The sequence below is a fragment of the Ursus arctos genome, unplaced genomic scaffold, assembly GCF_023065955.2.
Source record: "Ursus arctos isolate Adak ecotype North America unplaced genomic scaffold, UrsArc2.0 scaffold_5, whole genome shotgun sequence".
Lineage (NCBI taxonomy): Eukaryota > Metazoa > Chordata > Mammalia > Carnivora > Ursidae > Ursus > Ursus arctos.
In genome coordinates this window covers 37,490,660-37,515,601 of record NW_026623067.1, presented here as the reverse complement: position 1 = coordinate 37,515,601, position 24,942 = coordinate 37,490,660, and the positions used below count along the sequence as shown (strand labels likewise).

General features: G+C 50.8%; 2 protein-coding genes across 3 annotated transcripts in view; both read right to left on the bottom strand.

The window, feature by feature from the left end:
- Positions 1–24,942, bottom strand: part of PURA (purine rich element binding protein A) — a 126,500-nt gene that overhangs the window by 83,068 nt on the left and 18,490 nt on the right. The gene's annotated exons all lie outside the window — the stretch shown is intronic.
- On the bottom strand, positions 22,476–22,907 carry IGIP (IgA inducing protein). Its single transcript, XM_048220738.2, has one exon. It carries the CDS (start codon positions 22,806–22,808, stop codon positions 22,647–22,649), a length of 162 nt encoding a protein of 53 aa, XP_048076695.1. The 5' UTR covers positions 22,809–22,907; the 3' UTR covers positions 22,476–22,646.

Here is a 24,942-nt window from a genome sequence, read left to right as displayed (position 1 = left end):
TTTACCTTTTGCCAGTGCCACAGACCAGCTTCTGGGTGCCAGGGATCGAGAGGGGAGAAGGGGGGAGCTGGGGGAGGGGATAGAGGAGGTTCTCCAATCTATAAAAAGGGAAGGGGCCATCTCCGTCTTTTTAATCTCAGGTAGAAATTGGTGACATTAGGTAGTGTATTTAAGATACCTGTCCTCACACCCTGCCACCTGCTTATGAAAAGTGCTGCCTCAATAGCCTGCTACTGTTAATAAAAGAATGGAAGCTTTCACACACACACACAAAAAATACAAATTGTGAATTGAAAACAGAGTCTGCAGTCCAGTTGGCCAACCAACACCCCTTTTCCAGGGCTTCATATCCTTGTCTCTGCCCTCCCTTCCATGCCCACCTGAGAGCAGGCCAGAGCTGGACTCATGGAGGGCAGCAATGCTGGCTTGCACTCAGGTGCTCACGTTGGGGCTGAAGTCCTGCCCTTTAGCCTTTTCTAGAAATACCAGCCTGAGCAGCGGCCTCTTGAGAACCTGATTACTCCCAAGTCCTGTTCCTCAGGCAGGATCTTTCCGCTCCTCCTCCAGGTGCGGCCTCTGACTCCATTCCCACTCCTCTCCTCTCCATCCCAGCCCAGCTCCCCCAGAATCTGGTGAGGGAAAACTTTGGGCCTCCAGAGACTTCTGAGGAATCTCAGAGGACCTGGGATCCCCCACTCCAGCCTGGCTGGGTGAGGAGCAGGCAAGCTCCGGGGGACAGGGGTGGAGGGAAGTTGGCCCCAGTGTGTGGAGCCTCTGGAACTTGCCGATCTGCGCTTCGATTACGCTGGAATGTTCCCGGTCCAGTTCACAGCGATGTCCGTGGGGAGATTGTGGGAGGGTGTCTGGCTGTCCCCGGTTCCTCAGGCTTGGGAACCCATAAGCCCTGCCTTTAAGGTCTGTGATTTCTGGCCTGCCCACCCACAGCCCTCTCCTCTTGCCTCTGCCCACCTCAACCCCATTTCTCAGCAGCCTCAAAGGACTTAAGCATCCCTGGTCCTTGCTGGTATGCTCTCTGCCCACCCCCACTGCTTATCAATTTGTCTCACTAAGTTAATTCCTACTCTTTCTTTAGGACTCTCCGGGACGCCCTGCTGACTCCTCCCTGCCCCAAGCGGGGCTGGCTGGCTGTCCATGTCATCTAGCATGCCTGCTATCCCCGGAGTAGGTGCTTTGTGAAGTGTCTGTTCCCTCTCACCACTGCCACCTGCCTGAGGACGAGGCTGGTGCCGCTGCTGGGCTCTGGCACCCACACAGGACCTGCCTGTGGAAGGCGCCCCACTCGACTCAGTCCGTGAGCGGTGATCAACCTCATTCGTGGCTTCAGGAGCTCAGAGTTTATTGTGCATGTGGGGGTGAGGGCGGGCTGACTCTGGCCTCTTCCCAAAGTCCTGGATTTGAGCTCCCCTTTCTCTTTCCCTCAACCCCAACACCCCCCTCTGTCCTCCCGCCATCAAGACCTAATAAGGGCTGGGGAGGTGGTGCAGTAGAGGAACTGACCATAGGGCCGAAAGCCCGCTGAAGGGGTCTGCCGTAGCTTTCCTCTTCTGTGAAATGGATCATTCCAGCACCTTCTCTGGGTCACTCTAAGGACTGAATGTAATAATCCCCAGAAGGATCCCTTTCTCTCCCCTGATGACTCTGGACCAGGGGTGACTCTCTTTCCCAAAGGTTTGTGATCTCCTCTGGTGAGGGGAGGGCACCCTATGTGCGGCGGTTCTGCACCCCTCATCCCTAGCCTGCCCCCTCCGTAGGGCCACACCTTCCCCCAGGGCAGAAGCCAGGGCAGCTCTGGGACACGGGGCAGGGTGTCCAGGGAGGCTCCTGGACACAAGGGACAAACAAGTGGCTTTAGTGGCAGGTTCTCTGCCCACTTTTATTTGACTTTGGGCCCAGAAGTCACCTCTGACCTTATGGGTAAGTCCTCAGTCTCATAACTGACTGCCAGGTGCCAGGGTCTGAGAAATCACTGCCTAGGCCAAGGTGGGGGGCAGAGTAGGTTAGCCCAAGCAGCAGGGGAGCTCAGCCATCAGAAACACGGGCGAGCTGCCACCTCCCTCCCTGCCATGATGTCTGGAGGCCTCATTGCCCACCATCGGGCCACCGTCCCCAAGACCAGAAGACACAGACAATCTGTGTGGAGGCCGGCATGGCCGCCTCTCCACTGCCCCTCCCTCCCCCAGCTCAGGGCCCTGGGAGATGGTAGGTAGGAGGGATGGAAGGTATGAACCCTGGAGAAAACAGGCATGTGTTTTAATCCTAATTAGCCGTGTGTGACCTTGGGCTAGTGACTTCATTTCTCCAAGCCTCAGTTTCCTGAGCTATGAAATGGGGATAATGATAGCACATGTCTCTTAGAAAGTTATAAGGATTGAATAGGAACATTCACATAATTCCTGGAGCTCGGAGTGCACGTGTTAAGGGAATAATAAATGACAGTATTCCTCTCATTACTATGTGTGTCCCTAGCATCTACCCAGGATACTTTAACGCTGTCCGACCTAACAGAGCCCGAATTTGTTGAAGATTTATAATCCCTTAAAGAGGGGCTCAATTACCTGAAGTGAGAGGAGAGGGCCCACCAGGCTCTAAGGTAGGGGGTGCTCTCCTTTTCTGCCCCACCCCTTGCCTGGAGCCCAGGTGGTCCTGCTGTTGTCTTTACCTCTTCCACGTTCAAAAGCTCACGGAGGCCTTGTTACATCTTCTGCACGTGGGAAACTCACACAGGTGGGCAGCCCTGCCGCCCACGATCCAGCGGCCCCGGTCTGCAGGCCACTGCAGCGGCTGGAGAGTGGGCTGGGATGCAGGCCTGGCCAGACAAGTGGTAACAGGGATCACACCTTTGCTCAGGGCCATGCTTCTGGCTTTGCAATGGGGATTCTCCAGCTTTTCTCGCCATAGAGATGACAAGTGGACAATGACGCCAGCAGCAGAAGGGGCCCCTTTCCCTGTGCTGGGGGCCTCAAGGGCCCCCAAATCCACCTACAAAGCTTTGTAGCCACCGTGATTGTGGCAGGAGGGGGAGGCGGAGAGACCCGCTTCCCTAACGGTCGGAGCCACGAAGGGAAGCAGGGGCATCAAGCACCCCCGTAAGTTCCAGGCTTTGGCCTCACCGGGAGGAGTAGCACAAGGGGTTACACCTGCCCCCGCGACACACACATCGGTCTCATCCACATCCGTAAAGACAAAAAGAAGCAAAATGCAGGAGACACAACTGCCTGAGGGTCTACGCCTCATCTCCTGGAGGCTGCCGCTGGCTAACCTGCAGCTGTGGCATATGGGCACCTGGCTGTCAGCTGGGGGACCCTGGCGTTCCCAGGCAGGCCGCCCTGAGGAGACCAAGGAGGAGGAGAGAGCAGCTATGCCCAACGACAGAGGTCAGCTGGTGGCCCTGGCCACATGGCTGCCCTTTAAGGCTGAGGCCTGAGTCAAGCCTCCCACAGTGGACAGCAACCCCCAGCCGCCAGACATGGGAGGCACTGGGCTCCGCACCGCCATTCAGAGGGGGCAGAGAGACCCGCAGCCTTCTCTGCGCCAGTTTGCAGGTGGGATGAGCCTCAGAGGGGCTGCCTCTGGCCTCTTTGCCATGATACTGGTGTTCCCGGGGGACCCCCTGGCTCTCTGGGCAGTGCGGTCCTTACCTGGAGGTCGGTAGCCTGTCCCACCCCGACGCAGGCCAGAATGGGAAGTGGAAGAGGAGCCAAAGCCAGGTGGATCCAGGTGTCTGGAATGGCTGTTTTGTTGGCTGAGTTCCGGCCCAGGGTCTTTGCTGCTCCTCTCCTGAGGGATGAGGGTCGGGGATTTAGCCTGGCCAGGCCTTGTATAACGAGATGGCCAGAGACCCAGTGGAGTGGCAGGGAGCATGAATGTGACTGTGCCAAACCTCACCGCTCCTCTCCTAGGGGTTCTTTTATTAAATGCCCTGATCCCAGCTCCGCAGATGGAGCTCAAGAGGCTGGGACACAGCCGCCCCACACCCTGAAGCCCCACCCATCTGCTGGCCTGGAAACTTGAGTCAGTGGCTATGTGGGGCACCACGTGGCCAAAGAGAGGTGCCTGGCATCCTCAGAGATGGAGCCACGTGCAAGGGCTGCCAGGTTCCCTGGGCGTGGGGGTGAGGGTCAGGGTATAGGGAGGAACATTCTGGAAGCTTTGGGGTTCTGTTTCGGGAGAAAGGCAAGCACCATACCCGATTCTGCCAGGTATATGTCCCCGTCTGGCACCTCCCACTGCCCCTCCCACTCAGAATTTCTCTCTACCCTCTTCACCTGTGCTTAAGGGAGCCTGTGATTCTCTAGTGTAGCTCGTAATTCTCTACTTGACTGTCCGTCTCCCCTATGGACCATGATAGTGGTACTATCAGGATGGTTGGGGCTAGCTTTTCACTTCACTGCTCCCTAGCACAGGCACCGGGCCTGCCGCATAGTTGGTGTTTATGTTTTTTAAAAATTTTATTTATTTATTTGACAGAGAGAGCATAAACAAGCAGGCGGAGCGGCAGGCAGAGGGAGAGGGAGAAGCAGGCTCCCTGCTGAGCAAGGAGCCCAGTGCGGGGCTCGATTCCAGGACCCTGGGATCATGACCTGAGCCAAAGGCAGACGCTTAACCGACTGAGCCACCCAGGTGCCCCACATAGTTGGTGTTTAATACACCTTTGGTAAATGAATGACTTAAAGAATAAATTCCTCCATCAGACACCATGAGCTCTCCAAGGGCAGGGACCACTTCTTGTGTATTTTGTATCCCTGACTGCAGTGCCTGGCAAAGTCGGTACCCACTGAATTGTGTGGCACGGAAGACTCACTGGGAGTGAAAGTGAGGCAGGAGGAGCCTTTGCAGGTGTGCTAGTGAGACTCATGTCTTTATCCCTTCTTATCTGGGAGGCAGGGAGGACATGGCCTTCTCCTCTAGGTAACTCTCCAGTCACAAAGGGCTCCCCAGCAGGGCTGAGAAGGGGGTGGTAGTGCTGACTGGAGAAGCAGAAGGGAGATGAGCCTTGGGTGGGCTGAACTGGGGGCGCTCTTGCAGGAAGGTTGCTGCATTCGGGTAAATGGGAGCCACATCTGAACGGCACTCGCTTCTGGGAAAGCTCAAGAAGAGCTGGGGTAGCAGCACAGTAGGGGTCTGGGCCAGGACCTGAGGCCATTGTCAAGCCTAGGTTGACAAACTGCACTACCCCAAGAGCCTCCTGAGGTTGGGGACTTGGGGCCAGGGCTCCCACAAGTGCCACTCTTCAGACCTAACGGTCTTCTGCTCACATGAGATCTGGACTTCAGGCCATTCCTTGCCTTCACAGAGCCAGGAAGTCTCAGACACACATGGGACAGGGGGCAGGGGTGGGATCTCGCACTGGACCGGCAGCAGACGCCTGGCACTATGAGCAGAGTGGGAGCACTGTGTCCTGGGAGGTGAGGCTCCCCCGGGGCTGCAGAGTCACCCATGCTCTCTGATTTCTGAGCCCACGTTTGGTGTCCAGAGAAACTGAGGAGGAGGGAGAGTCTCCTGGGACCCAGATCCTGGATGCTGAACAGATTTGGAGTTTGCAGCCCAACCCACATCTCAGAGCTTAAAAGGGACTTGGGCCATTTAGTGACTGCCCCTCCTAGCTGACAGACCAGTCTTATTTTGTCTGCTGGTGGGCAGAGGAATGCACTCATTTCAGAACCTCTCCCCAGAGGTTTGTCTGAGTATCTACTGAGCAACACGAGTCAGAATAAAGACTGACACGCGTCAGCCCTGGCACTCCTGCTGTGGAAATCGGGGCTAAATGGTCAGATCTGAAACCAGAGCTTATGCGCAGACTGAGACATCATTTAACCGTTAATTCCTGCGTTGAGGGTTGCAGCAACCCCCAAATCAAGCCAAACTGAACCAAAATGGGAGTGACTGAGTAGCAGGCAAGTGGTGAGGTACTATTTCAGGGACACCTGGGTGGCTCAGTCCTTAAGCTACGGACTCTTCCCCACGGTCTCGGTGCTGGGTGTGGAATCTGCTTAAGATTCTCTCTCTCCCTCTTCCCCTTCCCCCTCCTAAATAAATAAATAAATAGGAGGTACTGTTTCAAAGACTCCCTTGGAAATGAAATGTGAACTTGACTTTCTTTTATTCAGTGACAAAAGTATTTACCCCAAATGGTTGCAGGCTAGTGAGTGGACACCGAGAGGCTCACACACGCGCCGGCACGCACACATTATCAACTCTGGCAGGCCTGACATGTTTTGATCAAGGCTGATTTGGGTCCCAAAGAATGGACTCCTTTTCTATCCAAACAGCATCTCATCAAGAGGAAAGATCCAGGGGCGCCTGGCTGTCTCAATCGGTGGAGCATACAACTTTTGATCTGGGGTTGTGTGGTCGGTCCCCAAACTGGGTGTAGAGATTACTTAAAAATAAAATCTTTAGGGGGAAAAAAAAGACTAAAGATCCCCAGCAGTGCTAAGGCCCCAGGTGGGCTGGGGGCGGGGACAGGTCTCCTTCCTGAGCCATGGGGGTCTCAGGCTGCAGCCCACTGACTTACCAAAATACGGTCTTCACCACTAGCTGACCCAGAGGGGAGCCGACGTATGCCACTAAACCCACTTTTTTGTTTTGTTTTCCTAAAGGCAAATGCCGCTTTGGTAGGTGACCGCGGCCGGGCTGGCGTCTACCTTGGAGGTCGGCCCCTGGGAGCAGGTTGAGGCCCGCTCCAACAGGTGCAGGTGCGCAGCGCGCGCGCCGGCCGGCGTCGCGCGGGGTCTCTCCCGAGGCAGCCAGCCGGGCGGCCGGAGCCCCAGGGCGCAGAGACCCGCCTGCGCAGCGGCCGCCTCGGAGGGGTGGGGAGAAGGCGGGGAGCCGAGCTGCGTCCTCCCTCGCCCCCTCCTTAAATGCCAGCGTCCTCCATTTGCTGCGCCCAGGGTGCGGCCTACTCAATCACCCGCCCCGCAACCGGGCGGCCGCGAGAGCAGAGTCGGGGCTGCCGAGAGGGCGGCGGAGCGGCGGGAAGGGAGCGCGGGGTGTCTGCCCGGCAAAGCCCGGTGGCGCGCCGAGCCGGGCGCTCTGGCTGCCCCGCCACCAGTAAGGGCGCCCGGCCGCTGCGCCCCGCCCAGCCCTGGGGCACCCCGAGCGGCCGAAGCGGCCTGAGGACGGGGCTGGAAGTAGCGGCCGGGCCAGGCTGTGGGAGCAGAGACGGTCCTGGCGGGCGCGCCTGCCCCGGCCCGGCCTCCCGGAGCGCAGCGCCCGCGCGCCCGGCGTCCCAAGAGCCGGCGGGCACCCTATTCGCCCCCTGGCGGCGCCGGGGACTCGCAGGGCGCCGCCGCTGCCACCGCCGCAGGATGAGCTGTCCACAGCAGCACTGGGCGCCGCCCGAGGTCCCGCACGAATCTGTCCCGGGGCCGCGGACCCGGAGGTAGGCCGCGCTTGGAGGAATGGAGGAACGAGGGAACGCGGCATCTAGGATGTTTGGGGGGGGGGTTCCCCCTGGATCCACGTCCTCCATATCCTGCGTGGGCTTCTCCACCAGCATGAAACCGGACACCCAGGGACCTCATCCCCTGCTGGCCCTCCCTCCCCTCACCCAGTCTCTCTGGAAATAAAAGCCACCCTCTCGTTCTTAATCATTCTGGGAAAGGTCCCCGCATCTCCCCTCCCTCTGCAGTGACCTGACCATGGTAACCTTGCAGACTTAGCCACACCAGGACCTGCCACACCCAGCCCTTGCCGCAGGTGGAGAGCTCTAAGTGCTAGGAGGTTATCAGAAAGATCAGCATTCTACATGGCCCTCGGTGTCCCTTGGGAGCCTAGCACTGCCCTAGGTTTTGTGGGAGATCAAAGTCCTTGCCCTCTAGGTACTTCCACTCTCAGAAGACAAAGACACTCAGGAGACTATTGGCACAGCAAGTGGCCTGGCAGCAGGAGCTCAGGGGAGGGCATGGTGGGGATGGGCCGAGCGTGAACACTGGAGCCATTAGAATTTGCTGAATGGACAGGGTTTGGAAGGAGAGAGAGGGAGGGAGAGAGAGGACAGACCGTCCTGGTCCAATCTGGAGTGGAGGGCTGGTGTGGGAGAGTTGGGGTGGCCAATCCCAGACGCCCTGTAAAGGTTAGCTTCTGCAGTGGGAAAGACAGGGAGAAGGAAGAGCTGGAAGCTGGACGCCCCTCTGGGAAGCAGCAGCGAAGTCTTGCTCTGACGTGCTGGCTGAGGAAGGGCGCACTTGCAGTTCTGAGGGGCATGTGTGCAGGTAGGAAAGCAAGGCAGTTGGGCCATACACTAGCCCCCTCTCCCCCCCAAAAAAGCTTGGGTTAGATGCAGAGGTTTTGTCGGGAAGGAGGAAGCCCAGGTTACGGAAGGGGGAGAGACAGCTGCGGCTAGGTCCGAAGGCGAAAAGAGGAAAAAGAGTGAGGGGAAGCAGGACAGCCAAGTAGCGCTGGGAGAAGCAGCCGGCTGCCTCCTGGGGAGGAGGAAGCCCCAGGGCTGTAGCCCATCTGAGGGGCCAGCAGGGGGCGCAGGGGCCCTGAACCTCACACCCACTGGAGCCGGCTGTAGTTGACCCTCGGGCTGCTGTGTGCGGTGTCTCCCCTTTTTCCCATTCCACTTTCTTACTGAACTCATCTTAGGTAATTGGAAAGACCCCTTCCGCCCAGTCTGGTTTTGTACAGAAGATGTGGCAAACGCAGAATGAAATTTGCAGGCCTCGCTGTGCCCTCCTGCCCAATTCTGCCCAGGTCTTAGGGCTACTGTTATCTTGCCTCATTTTTGACGTAGAAAAGCCATCTTTCTGGCAGCTGGAGACAGATGGACCATTGGGTCCCCTCTCAGTAGCATGACTTCCCACTTGGCCTTGGCTTCCAGAAAGGCCTGTCCATGCCTGGGGTCTTGGCTGTTTCACGGTGACCTCTCAACTTAGCTCTGGGACAGGCTCTCAGGGGGCCAGGGGGTCAAGCCTGGCAGATAGAGACCGAAGAGCCCAGACACTCGGGCACTGGCTACGCTGGGACTTCCATGGGGAAGACTGAGGCTGCTCAGGTGATGAGCCGGCAGAGTCAGGCGCTGCCTGTTCAGAGCCAGTGAGCACAAAGAGGGCTCTGGGGAGTGGGACTTCCCTGCAGTCCCGCAGTCGGCCGGCCGGCTGTGTGATGCTCCTCAGACGTGGCGGCCCAGGAGGGGGGAGGCGGGAGCGGGCGGGCACCGGCACCAGATCCGGCCCCAGGAATGGCCTGGTCAGGGCCCTCCACAGGAGCGGGCCCGAGGAAGCACCGTTTGGAAGAACGGCCAGGGTCAAAAGTCTTCTAAGAGTGGGGTAGGGTTCTGGAGTGTGCAGAACTGGGCTGAGGAGAGGAAGGGTCCCAGCCTAGCGGGGACCACACAGGTGCTCGGGCAGGGTTTCCTTCCCTTTGCGGTCAAGTCACAGCTGAAGGAGAGCTTCCATTTACTCATGCTCTGCTTCAGTTCCTTCAGGGTCCGCCACCCTCCACGTCCTCCCTCTTCTACCAGGAGCCTGATGGCAACGGGGAGAAGCATGCCTTATTTCTTCACGAATGATGCCTACAGGAGTGCGTCTGAGGCCGTGCATGCCCCGTAGCGTCTGCTGCCATTACCCCCACCTCCGCCGGAATAGGTCCCATAGGGGAACAAGGTCTCTCAGCCACCATGCCCTGCCACTCCTTTTTAACATTTACAGACACAGCTATCCATTTCTAAGTCCGTACTACGTGCCACGCACTGTGGTAGGCACATTGGGTGCATGACCTCATTTGTTCTTCTTAGTAGCTCAGAGGCTCATCGTCCCTACTCTTTGGTTCCAGTTCCCAAATCCGGCCAGGCACAAGGGGTTGAAGTCTGTTCCCTAAGCTGATAGAGAGGACACAGTCCAGTCTTGGCGTCACTCACTGTGTGGTGGCTCAGTAAATATTAATTAACTCTGAGGACAAGCTGCACTTTGACTCATCTCTGGCTAATTAAATAAACCTGCCATGTAAATCAGCTGTGGGGACAAAGCGATATTAGGCTGTGCTGAAAAGAAATTGGGCTGAGGGACAGTTGGCCTTCAAGCAGAAATCTACCTTGGCCTGCTCTGGCTCCCTCTGTGTTCTTTGAAGCCAGGGCCAGAGTGGTGGGAATGAGGAGTAACCTACTTCTCAGAGAAAGCCTCACCCCCGACGTCCTGGAGAACAGCGAGGAGGGAGGCAGGGTTTATGTGCCCACTGTGTCCTGCAGGCCCACGATGATGTGAGTATTCTCTCAGGAGCCGAGACACAGCTGTCCGGCCTTCCCTGCTCTCCCCCGCTCCATCCCCATCCCTGAGGCATCACGTCCCAGGGGTCCTGTGGGAGACCTGGCGCCCAGAAAGCACAGGCTGTGAAAGCCCCTTCCAATAGCACCTGGCAGTTTGCGACTCTGGTGGGGCTGGCAGTCACCTCCCTGGGCTCTGCTTCCTTCTGCTCCTTCCTGCAGATAATGAGCCATGGCAATGTCCCAGATTCTCTGGAGGCCCCGCTCCCACTCTGACCAACCTAGGGCAGGCCACTTAGCCTCACCCGGCCTGGGCTCTACTTTGTCGAATAGGGAAATGGCACTGTCAGCCTCACAGGACGGGCTGTGCACAACGTTAAGGGCTCAGTAAGTGGCAGCTATTTGATGCTGCTGCTGATGATGTTGTGTCTGGTTCGTAACAGCCAACTGTATCCCCCAGTACTGCTGGGCTGTCTTGAGATATAGTCAGGGTAGCTACTGTGTTTGAGCCTTAAGCTGTCACTTTGAAGGTGGCTGTTCTTTACATGGAAAAAGAGAGAACAGCATCTCAAAATAATGTCATGATGTGAACACGTAAGGATAAAATGACATAGGTAGGGGCGAGGGCAAGGGCGCAGGGAGTGTGTGAGTTGCCGAGAAAGGATGGAACAGTGTGCCCCTTCCCCTCCCCTCCAAGTCCCTCCCTGCAGCCACGTGGGAGCCCTCACCCCTCAGGGCTTGTGTCCTTCCTCCTCCCCTGGGCTTGCGTCCTGTTCCCAGCGCTAGCATTGCTCAGAAGTTAAAGGCCAACCTTGGGGGCCTGTGGTTCATTCAAGCCGATCCCCACATTGTCCTCTACTAGGGGGAGCCACACCTGTCACCGTGGTGGGCCACAGGAGTTCTACAGGGTCCCCTAGAGCTGCCAAGCAGGTACAAGACAAACATCTACACGTAGCTCATTGGAACAGATCAAATGTGGTTCTCAAAAGCTCAGACTTGCAAGCTTTGGAGAAGGCCCAGGTTTGGCTCCTTTTAACTCCAAACAAATTCTTGTGGGATGTTGCAATTACTTGTGACAATCCGTCTCCCTGCCTGGGACTTTGATTTCAGATTTAGACATGTAAAACTGGGTGGCTGGCTGGGCCTTGAGCAACTTGGGGGGTAGGGTGGGGGATGGCCAGGGAAAAATCTTTGCAGCATACTGTGTTTGAATGAAAGATCTCAAGGAATCAGACACTGTAGCTCTGTTTGTGTTACCAGAACTTTTTCAGCCACTGTGGCAGATTTCCTGTCCCTGAAATTGGTTCACTATGCTGGAGTGGCTCATTCTGTCCTTTGAAATACAAATGTCTAGGAATCATTTTCTGTAATAGTCTTATGTTAGAGTAACTTTCCAATCACTGTAACAAATTCTGCAGTCCTTACCCTGAAATCTTATCCCCCGGATAAGCAGCAGATGAAGATCGGTCAAGGCCACAAGGGATATTTTCATGGTAACTTGTGCTGACCTGACCCCAGAGGAGCCTGGAAGCAGGAGGAGGTGATGCAGAGAGAGCCAAGCGGACGTAGAAACAAGAGAAGAGCATGGCTGGGCAAAGTGTGTCTGGATGTCGGGGCTCTGTGGCCTTTCTGGGTACTTGGTACATATGCAAATGCTTTGGGCAAACCGCCTGTGTCTTTGTGTTGCTATTGTACCTGGCCTTAAAGCAAGTTTTAAGCCCTGGACCCCATGTTGGGCCGCTCTTTCCCTACTTCCCAGCCACCCCCCTGGTCTGAGAGCCCACACAACCTTAGTTCTGGCTCCTTTGGCTTTCATAGTGGCAACAAAACTGCTGGATACTGCTGTCCCTGAAAGGGTTTTGGGCAGAAGGACCTTCTTTGTTTCACCCCTAGGCCTTTGACAGTCAGCCTGACCTAGCAGCTTGCCTCCTGAGGCTGGTGCACGGGACAGAAATCCGGGATCAAAAATGGCTAGGAATTTCTAGATGCTCTATGGAGCCCAGGCTGATGTGCAAAGTCCCAGGTGCCTGCTGGCAGATCTGGGGTCATAAACTCTTGCCTTTAGTGTGGGTATCTGGCACAGAATCACTAACACTTCTGTTTCCTCAAATACCCTGTGAGCTCTCCTCTCCTTCCATCCATCTCGTCAGGACAAAGCTTAGAAATTACACGCAACAGTATGAAAAGAGAGGTCAGAATGAGGGGCTGTGTTTCAGGCCCACCAGATTCCCAGGGAATTCCGACCAAAGGAAACACCCAGCTGTCCTCCTCTGGGTTAGAAGCACTGCAATTCCTGAGGGAGCAAGATGAGAAGGGAGGTGCTGGGAATGGGATGTAAAGGCAGGGAATAAGGGAGACAGGACAATCCCCCTGGAGTTCTTTTGAGTCTTAGAAAGAAAAAGCTTGGAATGCCTGAGCAAAAGCAAATGCTCCCTGCTTCACTCATATCTGAGGGGGAAGAGGGAGTGAGTAAGCTAGGATCATGGGGGCATGGCAATAAAAGGACCTGGCGGCTCAGGGCGCTGGCCAAGGGGTGCTGAGGGGACCGTAGGAGTCAGCACAAAAGAGAATGTCTCCCCCAGAGGCCTTTGAGAACATAGCTGAGCCATTCTGTTTCTGGATGAGAAGACTCAATGTTATAAAGATATCGACTCTCTCCAACTTAATTTATATAATAAAATAAAATCCCAACCAAATTCCTAATAAGACTTGTTAAGTGAAACTTGATACACCGATTACAAAGTACGTCTAGAAGGATAAAATATGTACAAATAATAAAACAATTTTGGAGGAAAATACACTGTATCAAAACATACTCTGCTGGCTTATTGAATTTAAAGAAAAAAAAAAGAAAAAAAACTCGTATCCTAAAAGTGCAACTGGAATGGTGTGCCGCTGGTCCAAGGAATATGGAAAAAGTTCAGTGCAGTGGAATAGAGAATCCAGGAACAGTCACATGTATTTATGGGAATTTTGAATGTGATAAGAGTAGTATTTCAAGTCACTGGGGAGAGGATGGCCTATATAATTCCGGGCGGCATGTGACCCTCCAGAAAAAAAAAAAAATAGATTCCTAATTCACACCATATATGAAAACAAATTCCAGATGAATTAAAGAACTAACATAGAAACACAACTATAAGAGAAATACAAGAAACTATGGGAGAATATGTTTATTATCTAAGGATAGGGAAACCTTATTTAAAGACCAGAAAATACCAAGGCATAAAGGAGAGGACTGATACATTTGATCATAATAAAAAGCCTCTGTATGACCCAAGGAAGCATTCAGGTTAGAAAGACAGTCAGCTGGACAGTGGGGTGGCTTGTTCTGCCCAGTGGACTGTGAGATCAGATGGCCTTTGAGGCCTGTCTTTTCCCTCCCAATTCCTTCTCCAAAATCCAGGTTTCGGAGGAGGCAAATCGCACCAGAGGACGGCTACTCCCTACTGTTCATTGTCCCCGGGGCCCTATAATCAAGATATAATTCAAGAATTCAAGTCATAGTTACTAAGAGCCAGCTTAACCTGAGTGTGTTAAGGGAAGCAGGGTACAGGAGAGGAGGTGGTAAAGCCAGACAGAAGGCCCGGGGTGAGGAATGGGAACAAGACTGTCTCTCTGGTCTCAGTCCTTGGGCTCAACTTTCGCAAAGTGGGTGTGGCTGAGCTCCTCCTAAGACCCAGAGCCTTTTTGGAAGAGCATGCTGAGAAACTGTCACCTCCTGTGGGTTTTAATCACCTCCATGAGATCCCTCAGCTCTGTGGGGATCAGGGCAGTCCTGGGATGACGGCCCCTGCCTAGACCCCCTCTAGCAGTGACGCTGGATACGTCTATGTCCTTGGAGGAGTTGGGCGGCCTTGCACGGTGATGGCTCCAAGTCAGAGGCCTGTGTCCTGGAGACGTGACTATTTCATGTTCGGAGAACAAGGCTTCCAAGCAAAGTGAAACTCTAGTCCCATGGAATCTTCTTCAGCCAATTCACCCTATGGGGATCAGGCTCTACTCTTGGGGGAGCCCAGGGAACCACTGTGCCCTGCTGCTCTCAGTCTACACTGCCCACGTACGGCCTGACTCTGAGCTCAGAGCATGTCTGCCTGATTCAGGTACGAGGATGGCCAAGTCTTAGGATACCTCTGCCGCATTCTGGTGCCATCCAGCAAGCTGGGCTGAGCACACAGATCTGAGGTTTGAGAGGAAGGGGGAAAGTCTCAGCAGGGAGGCAGATGCCATTTTCTAACATGAACAAGAAACTCGAACAAAGAATGACAGGTATTGAGAAAAGCAGAAGAAAGTATCAGGACTGCTTAGAATGGGGGCACAGGCTCAATGACAGAATCATATTCCAAAAAGCATTAATCTCACAGGCCCCAAGTAGGCAGGCGAGGAGTAAGTACGCACAGCCGGAACTATGACCGAGGCGCCCGACCCCTAAAGAAAGGGTGCCCCACAGGTCAGAAGAATCCACTGGTCTCCAGGAAGTTAAAAAGTAGACCACGGGCTTTAGAGTTAATGCCTTCAAAAGGGAACGAAACAACTTCATATCAGTGCACAATCTGTCGCTGAGTAGTGACCACGTATCAAACTGTCAAATGACGGCAACATACTGAGATTCCCGCATCGCCTACCACTACGACCACCAAAACACACCTGGAGAAGCGCCCGACCCTGCCTCCCACTTCTGAGATGACGCCAGATCCGACCTCCATGTGGCATAAAATACAGCAGTGTCGAGTGCCTTATAATACTATAACCACATCTCAGATACTCAGCTAGCTCGAAACCCCCAACTTCCCAAACGGGTATGGTAGGCTCCAACCAGCCAACACAGAGCTACGGACGGCAGCTCTCTTTCCTCAAAGCCTCAGCAATGCTTCCGGGCCCGGCTCACTGACAGTCCTGTCAATCAGCCAGGCTGAAGCTTCTTAGAGACCCTCAGAGGAGGGTTCTCTTTCTATTCTCAGATTAGGACCAGCGATTCTGAACCTATTTGGGCCATGAATTCCCTTAAGAGTTTTGAAGAAAACTATGGATCTTCTTCTTAGAAAAATGTACATTGCACACACAGGTATAAGTTTGTATAAAATTTCAGGAGCTTTACAGACCCCCCAAAAACACCAGCTTAAGAATTTCTGCCAAAGGCAAATCACTCCTTTTCTTACGCAAGAGCTGTTTCCCAGGGCTGATTAACTGCTATCTTAGATGTCCAACAGGTGAATTAATATTCAGCACTGACCTCTAGTCATCCCACGCCCTTGGCAGATGGCAGAGTCTCTGCTGTTGTCTGTGACCAGAAGGAAGCAGAGTCCCTAGACAGAGACCACATTCTGTTTTTCAAAAAAGCACTCTTCTCTACCACGGCCAGAAAACCTCAGACACCCCACGTCTAGAAGAGAGACACTAAATAACAGACCAAAATAAATCTGGTCCAGTATCCAGCTAGGTCCGTGAAGACACAGCTATAGACTGATCCTCCTTGGACCGGGAGGAGAAAGGTATGAAGATAGGCAGGTACCCAGGCTGAAATGGGAAGGGGTCAGGATGGGTTTGCCTTCCCTTCAGCTAAATGCAGACTAGCTCTTCATTCTAGAGGCATCTGCTCTTTTCATGGCTCCTCTACCTGGAACGCGGAGGCTGCTGGAAGCAGTGCTCCTATTGACTACTCAAGTTCCACATCTCTCTCCCTTTTTCCAGTAACAACCACAACAGCGCCATGACAACAAGGCTAATGATAATGATAGCACTTACCGGCCATTAGTCTGTGCCAAGAACTGTGCTATAAGCTCTTGACATAAATTACTTCATTTAGTCTTCCCAACAATCAAATGAGGTATGCCCTCTTACCCCATTTACAGATGAGGAAATTGAGACTAAGAGAAATTAAGTAGCATTCCTTAAGGCACAGAGCTAGGGAGTGATGGGACAGAGACTGGATTTGCACCTAGGCCTGATTTCAAACCTCATACCCTCTTTCTTTTTTTAAAAGTAGGCTTCATGCCCAGTGTGTAGCCCAGCATGGGCCCAAACTCACAACTCTGAGATCAAGACCTGAGCTGAGATCAAGAGTCGGACACTTAACTAATCGAGCCACCCAGGCGCCCCTCAGACCTAATACTTTTAATCCCCACCTCCACGCTCCTGCCCAAAAGATTGGGACTCAGACAAAGGCCTTAGAAATCCTCCAGAGTGCCACTCTGGTCCCAGGTCCTTGCTTTCCCCTCCCTATCCTCTGCCCACAATGCAGCAGCCTGGTTCCCATCAGGGACTCACTTCATGGAGAAGTGGTTGGAAACCCTCAAACTCTATCTCCTATCTCCGTCTGACTTACCTATGACTGTATGACTCCATAGCCTGGAGCTGAAATTTATTTTAAACTCAGCTGAGCTCGGGAGCCTCATTTCCTCCTCAGGTTTAGAATCAAGGAAGAAGGCTCTTTTCTGCTTCTTCCCTGTAGAGTTGTTGTTGCGGTGTGTGTGTGTGTGTGTGTGGTTGTCACCACTCCCATCTTAAAGACTCGGGGGAGGGCCAAGTAACAGAGAGTAGAAGAGCCAGGATTCAGTGAAATGTCACCAATGATGATGGTGCTCTATGGAGGCCATACTTTTCTACATCTCTCCTACCCCTCAGCATTTAGAAACAGGGCACATCACCTCTCAGATAGCTAGTCTCCTCCCTTCCCTCAATTAGTGGGTTCCAGGGAGAGTAAGTGCCGAGTTCATCAAGTGAAAAGTCCAGATGAATGTGGCCAAGGGGGCCCCCAAGTGCATGCTGAATGGCTAGAGGCCCAACTAATGATGCTTTGGGGAGCTTTTGGGGGCAGAGTGGGCATTAAGGTCTCTGTTGAGTCCAGGGTTCCTGTCCTTTCCCCAGAGCTTTGGCTAAGGATGAAATAGCTGGGGAGAGCAGATGCTGAGCCCCGCACAGAGGCGGGAGGTGCAGGATGCTAAGGAGGGTTGGCAGCAGGCTGAGAAAATCATCTCCAATGCAGGGCCCCTGTCCTATGCCACCTGTGCGCCAGCGGTGAGGTAACACAGAATGACAATACTTGCGTTCAAAGTGGATGAGGAAGTCAGCCCCAGAGGCAGAGCTGACTTTCCGAAATGGCCTACTCACTGGGGTCCAGTCATTTAGCTAAGAGATGTTTACTGAGTATCTGCTGTGTGCCAGCCTCATTCTGACACTGGGGATGCCTTAGCGAGTCCTGCCCTCATGGCGTTAGCCCATCAACAGAAAAACATAGAGAAGTCAATCTTGGACAGGGAGAGGTGCTAGGAAGAAAACTTAACCAAAGCAGTGAGGGAGAGTCCACTTCAGTTTGGGTTGTCAGAGGAGGCCCCCTCGAAGCAAGAACATAAGCTGAGGCCTGAATATGAGAAGGGCCAGCTGTGCGGGGGTGTGGAGGGAAGTACGTTCTGGGCAGAGGGAAGAGCAAAGCCAAAGACCCTTAGGTGGCAATGGGCTCCATGCGTTCAAGGTACAGGAAGATGACCACATGGCTTAGAGAAGTGAACAAGGAGGTAAAAGGAAGAGACAAAGCTGGAGAGTTAGGCAGGGGCCGGCTCATAAGAACCTCGAAAACATATTTACAAGCAGGCTGCTGTGTGGAGAACGGATGGCAGGGGAGAGAATGGCTGTAAGGAGACCAGCGAGGAGACAGGTGAGAAAATGGGTGGCCACATAATCTGTCATCCAAACGAGGACACTTGTGCAGGTGAACGGGGTGCTACAAACAACCAGGGACAACAGGCAGAGCCAGGACTCGCCATTGCCAGAACTCCACCTGCCGTCAGCCAGCTCCAGCCAGGACTGGCACAGGAAGCTCAGCAGTTTTTATCGCTCCTGCTCTGACACAGCGCTCCCAGCTCTAGGAGAAAGAATCACTTTTCTATTTGGCCCCAGGCTCCTGGCCTGGTGCCCCACGCCTGAGCACTTGGTTTCTGTCTAGAGGCCATGGGTTACAGTTGCGGCACATCCACGGAGCATGCCCTTTTCCCCGTGTGCTCTGGTGCGCTCTGCGCGACGACCAACAGTACACAGATGAAAGAACAACTAGGGGAGAAGGCCGCCCCGGGGGGCTCAGTCGGTCATGCGTCAGACTTGATCTCAGCTCAGGTCTTGGGTCGTGAGTGAGGAAAGTGATGGCTCCACGCTGGGCATGGAGCCTACTTAAAAAAAAGAAAGAAAGAAAAAGAAAAAAAAAATAGGGGAGATGTGGCCGTCCCTTCTGGAGGTGGTGTCCAAAGGGTGAAAGCCAGAGAGAGCTGGACAAGCTCTAAGTGGCACAACAGGGACTCGTAACTTGGCCTTCAGGAGGATCAGTGAAGCAGGTGAGATGGCCACAAGCTCTCTCTGGATTCTCAAATCTAAGACTCGGAAAGACACAGAGAACCTTGCTTTAGAGAGCAGTGGCTCTCACACTTCCATGTGCCCTACGGTCAGCTGGTGGGCTCCTTGTAACAAGGGTCGCCGGGCTCCTGAAGAGCAAAGCCAAGCTTCTGATTCAGTTCATTCCGGAGTTAGGCCCAAGAATTTGCATTTCTAACAATTTCTAAGGGAATGCTCATGCTCTTGGTCCGGGGGCCACACTTTAAGAATCACTGCTACAGAGGATACAGAACACATGAGGGGTTCCAATTTCAATTGTGAACGTCTCTTTTCAGACAAGAGTTCTAACAGAGGCCACAGCCATCTAAACCACCCCAAGTCCCCAGGAATTTCATATTTTATTTTTGGAAGAGGCCCCTGGAGAGTGACAGACTCTGGACCTCCCCTTGGAGGTCAGGAAGCATCTGGAAAATAGCATTTTAGAGGATGCAGGAAAGTGCCTTCAGAAACATAAAAGCCTAAGCATAACTCTGAGCTAGAAACTACAGGACTAGCCCTGGCTGATCCAATTACTGGGCCAATTACTGGTGAATAGTGAGGTTTTGGGAATCTGGGCAGACCTGGATCCTTTCCTAAAGGCTGCCTCCTGATCCTTTTCGAGCCTGTATCTGAAGCCAGATGGGCCCAGATAGGAGGTCAGCTGTGAGCGGGACAGGGTATCTGCTGGGGACTATAATCCGGCAAACAGAAAGAAATCAACAACTCCACCAGACAGAATTCAGGGGCTTCATTCACAGGGCTCTTTGATCAAGTCATTGTGGTGAGAGTGGGAAGAGGCAGGAATAGTATTTAGGGCTGTACTTACTTTCAAAATCAGCAGTGGAGAGAGAGGCCTGGAAAGGCTATTGCCGGCTTTCGTCGGCCCTGCTCTGAGTAAGTCATTCCCCCATGAAAGGGGAGAGGGAAATGAAAATGTGGATTCATTCATGAATCAACCTTCAGAACAGGAAGTGTGGCTTTTGAGCTATACAGGGAACATAAGCCTTGCCATCCAGCTAAGTACATCCCGAGGTGAGGTGACATCAAAGTCAGGGGGACTCTACCAGTTAGAACCTCACCGGGAAGACAGTGCACTAGAGTGACTGAGACCAAGGGTGTGCTCTGGCGTCAGCCTGCCAGCACACCTGACTGTGTGGCCCTGGGCACGTTACTTAATCGCTCTGTGCCTCAGTTTCCCTCTTCTGTAAAATGGGGGTAAATAATAGCCTATCTCATAGGGTTGTAGTAAGAATTAAATAAAATAATCTAGATAAAACACTTAGCTTGGTACCTTGCATATTTTAAGGATTCAATGTTAGTTAAAATAAAAAGTAGTGGGCTTGTAAAAATTTAAGATGGTAGCAGTATAGACCCACCCTTAGTGTCACTGCCAGAGACAGAAAAACTGGAGGCAGGTTAGACCTGCTACGGATCTTCCCAGGAGGATGACAAAGAAACTCCTGCTCCTTGGGGGAAGGTCTAAGCTGTGAGCTGGGTATGCAAGGAGAATTAGGATCCTTAGGATGGGGGGGGAGGGAGTTAAGTGGGTAACCCTGTGGGCTGTAAGGTGGGGATATCCTGCTTTTAAACATTGCAACATTCACTGACTCTGTTTTGTGACATTTCCTCACTGCCAACTTAAGTGTCAAATGGCCCAATTTGAACAAATCAAAATAAATAAAAATCATTGTTGATGAGAATGGGGACAACCTTACTGAAAAGTAGACTCCCCATTTTCAGGAAAGAAAGTGGCTCCTCCCCCCCAAGTTCCAGAAGCGTGGGGGATGGTGCTGAGTGAAAGGAGTGGTGAGGTGTGCCTGCCCTGAGGTTAGCCAGCAGTCAGCCACAGCAAAAGACGGCTCTTCTTCCCTCTGGTGCTGAATGAGCAGACCCTCTTCCAGACCCTGTACTCTCAATCAAAAAGTCCTGTCTGCTTAGAAAGAGACTGTTACTGGAACTAGGAACAAAGAGATTTCTAAAAACCATGCAAAAGAGCCAAACTAAATGACATACCACATGGTTAAATAAAAGGTAACATCAATTAGAGGTGGCGGTGGGAAGAGTTTGCCAATTATATCACTTTAGAAAACAAAGAGCTAAATAAAAATGACAAATAGTTCTGTTGAACATGCTGGGCCCCTTTCTTGAGGGTCTCCCTCCCATGGCACGATACGCCTTGTCCTGTAGTTCAGACTGATCCCAAGTCTGCATCCCCTGCAGCCCTGCAGAACTTCACTACTTGCTCTTCAAAATGACCATCCATAGGGCATATTTTATCATAGTCCCATCTGGCGTCTTTAAAAGAGTAAGGTCACAGACAGTGAGGAAGGGGCTTCTGACTTTTCCTTCCCTTATACTCACCACAAATCATGGCTACAGTTTCCACCTCAAGCTCCTATAACTAGAGAGCCCAACTCTTCGAAAGGGATCCAAAGGTTAGACTGATTTCACCTTGAGCCCAGTAGGGAATCTGGTCTCCTTTTCAGGAAGTACCCACCTGTTCTGTGCGTGCCTCCCAAGTCAGAGGCCTGGCAGAACTCGGGGGAAAGTTTCTTTGCAGCCCACCTACCTCCTCCAAACAGTGACACCCTCAGCTTTAAGTTTTCATACGCAAAATTCCTGCGTTATTTTTACTGGCTGTCAGATGTAGAAGCTAGTCTAACAGCTAGTCTGCTGTTCTCTACAAAGGAGGGCCACTTGAGCAAGAAAAAACCAGTAACAACAATAGCACAACTTTCTTGGGATTCACCCAGGAAAGCCTGGAACTGTAATAATATGATCTTCAGATATTTTTATGGCCATATAACAGCTTTTAGAATATAACCACTGTCACATACATTTAAATAACAATGAAAAATTTTCTATGGTGTGACTTTTGCAGGGACCTTGTCCCTGCAACTACTTGTTCCAAGCCTCCTTCTATCCAGGCTGAAGGTAAGTGAAAGCATCAGCAAAGATAAAATGAGGAGAATGCAGAAATTAAACTTCCAACTCTACTTCTAAAGTTTGGGGAAAATGTCATACACCTAAGGCCTCCACTGGTTTTTGAATTAGAGGACAAAATTGGGATTTTTTTGGTCTAATAATCTAATCTTCTATAAGAAGACCCATTAAAATTATTCTGAAGAATCACACCTGAGCCACATTTTCATTGGTAACTTCATTCTCTACCACTCTGCTCACTAGAAAAGCAGTTCTGAAAGCATCTTTAAGCACAACCTCTATTTTCTTCAGAAGATTCTTGTCATGTTTTGTCATGCACTCTTTGGTAAGTCTTCCACTACCCTAAACCAAATTTAAAAAAGACGAAAACAAAAAAAACCTTCCATGGTTTCGAAAGGGGCATGATTTATGGGAAAAGTTTTCTTTTTCTTCAATTGTGATGGGCTAGGTTAACCATCATACCATCAGAGAATTTAAAAAACTGACTCAGGGGCGCCTGGGTGGCTCAGTTCATTAAGCATCTGCCTTCGGCTCAGGTCATGATCCCAGGGTCCTGGGATCGAGCCCCATGTCACAGGCTCCCTGCTCAGCAGGGGAGTCTGCTACTCCCTCTCCCTCTGCCCTGCTCCTGTGCTCACTCTCTCTCCCACTCTCTCAAATAAATAAATAAAATCTTAAAAAAAAAAAAAACCTGACTCAAAAAGACAGGCAAGTCATTCACATAAAATCTTTAGAAATAAATAAGTGTGTTTTAAAATAAAATAGAAAATAGAGTTTTCCAGTGTGAGAGAGCACACTTAAAACTTGCAGCCAATTAATGATCAGGCAAGTATACCTGTTACTGAGTCCTAAAAATGGTTTCCATCTATCAAAAAAACCAAAAAACCAAAAACAAGAGCAACCAGATCCCCCCCAAAGACACTGAAACAAAAGACTGATCTGTTTATATAGTCACATGAAAAATAAACATCTTTATTTTTTTGCCTACTTTATTTCATTTTTTTCAAATAAAATTTAAATCTGTACAAAGTATACTGTTACAGTATATATTTTGTAAGAATCAATGCCTAAAAGAATCACAATACTTCAATAAGCAGTACAGCAGACCTCGCTAGTTTCAGCTTTGATATTGAACAAACTCAAGCCGGCTGATGCACAACACATTTGCTTGGTTTCCACATGGTGAGTTCCCAGCACTGAGATGGGAGAACATGACAGCAAGTATGGTTATATTACAGCCCGACACACTGCGCTTCTTCATGTGATAATAACTGCACATATTTAATACAGAATGCTCAAATTTACTTTTTAAATTGCATTTGCTTACTTCTTAGTTGGCGAAATTCAGCATTCTTAATGGGGTCCCCAAACAGTGCAAATTAATGATATTCTACTGTATAATTGGCACATCTCCAATAAGGATTAACTTGTAAACTCAAAGAATTTCACAACTTTGTCCTAAATTTTAACTAATATACATCTGGTCCATTTAACCAAAGTCAGTTTGGAAAGATATTAAAGAACAATTCTATTTTTGAAAGGATACTGTTTTGACCATTCTTTAGAGAAGTAAATTTTTAAATTGTCATTAAAATGTTTTACTATAAAAATTTTACAAACTTGATTAGAAATTTCAAGATTATGATTCACAGCAGACAAATACAAACTTTATATTCCAACAATACCTACTCTTAGACTTTCAAACAGAGCACAACCATGTCAGCTGTGTTAACTAAAATTCTGAACAGTGTACTAAATTTATAAGTGGTGCTGGGTCTAGCAAGTGTAAATACACAGTATATTTTAATGAAAAGAATTGTCTTCTTTATACTTTATTTGTTTTCCCATAAGGAAACATTAATGTTTACATTCTTTAATAAAGTTAATCTTACATCAGAATATAACTTAATACTGTCAGCAACAGGGACCACACACAGTAAATAAGAAGCACATTTAAAATAAGTCTGAATTCACATAGATTAACATTTGTTGGTTAATAAAATATCGACAGTATTACAATCTTACAATATTTACAGTAAGAAAAATCTAGAGTAATATATACCTTTCACAGCAGGATTCTTTTTTTTTTTTAAATTATTTCTTCCAGTTTGGGATTGTGTATACATGAAAAGCTCAAATAAAGCAACTCTGCAATATAATCTTAAAATAATGGCTACTGGGGGGAAATTCTATCACAACCATTGAAAATAATGGTGACTTTTCACGGAGTCTGTGGCATCTGAGAACCCAGTTAATTAACCAAAGTCTTGCCCCAACCAGCCTCAGTTACCCAGATTAAAGCTGCAGAACTCCGGCCTTCCCTGACAGCTGAAAACCCAACAGATTTTCTCAACATGCTATAAGAAAAGAGGGAAATAGGTTTCAATTCATACCTCATGGCTGGAAGCCTCCGGCCAGTGCATATTCCCCAACTTATGCTAAAAGGGCCCATTTCACCTCCAAAGCATCACAAGAGTTTCCCTCTAACAACAGGGCACTTTGATATAGGAGCTCACTCGTTCCTCAACTCTTGTGCATTAAGATAAGGCATGAACGTGGCCCATATAATACACACCAGCATCCTACTTGGGACCAGGGCAAAGAAACAGACTAATGCAGTTTGCACTGAGGTCAACAGGGAAAATGGGAAGCGATGCACATTTCCAATTAGAATGGTAAGAAGAAGACCCACATCCCTAAACTGGAATTTGGCCAGGGCCTCAGAGTTAGCACCCCCTCTCTGAGTACCACAAGCGATTAGGATGTGTGCTCTGGGCCTCCTCCAAGAGAGAGCATCTACAGTAAGTAACACCATGTGGGACATTAGTTCAGTGATGACTCCCAAGAAAACAGATACAATTCTTGAATCTGGGGCTGTCCACAGCCTGAGGTCACTCATCTGAGCTGTGACCTGTCCCAACCCTGCTTACTTTAAGAGATCTGATGGGCACAGAGCACTCAGGGGTATGGCTGCTGGCTACTTTGGACTCTAGATCTCACAGGTAATCAACAGGTATCTGGGATTGAATTAGCAAACTGTACCATAGCTCCTTAAACAGACACTGTCAGGTTTGAAATCATGTCAAGCATGAATCTTCACTGTCAGGTCAGAAATCAAAGTGGGTATCTTCCCACATCAGCCAAGATTATTTTGTCAAAACCTTAGAGGAGTTGGACAGTTTTTCATGTTCCAAGTGATTAGTTTACTTATTTCAGTCAAGCTGGATTGACAAACCAGACTGATCTATTTAGTTAGTTTTGTTTTTTTGATTCCTATGTATGTGTTAACCCAAAGCTGTTATATTTGGGCTAAATACACTGACAGAGAAAATTCAAACAACAAAAGTTTTCAGCAAACTTCTGTGGTGTTTTCTTTTTGGAAGTCAATGCAAGATCTAAAGGTATTTCTACCC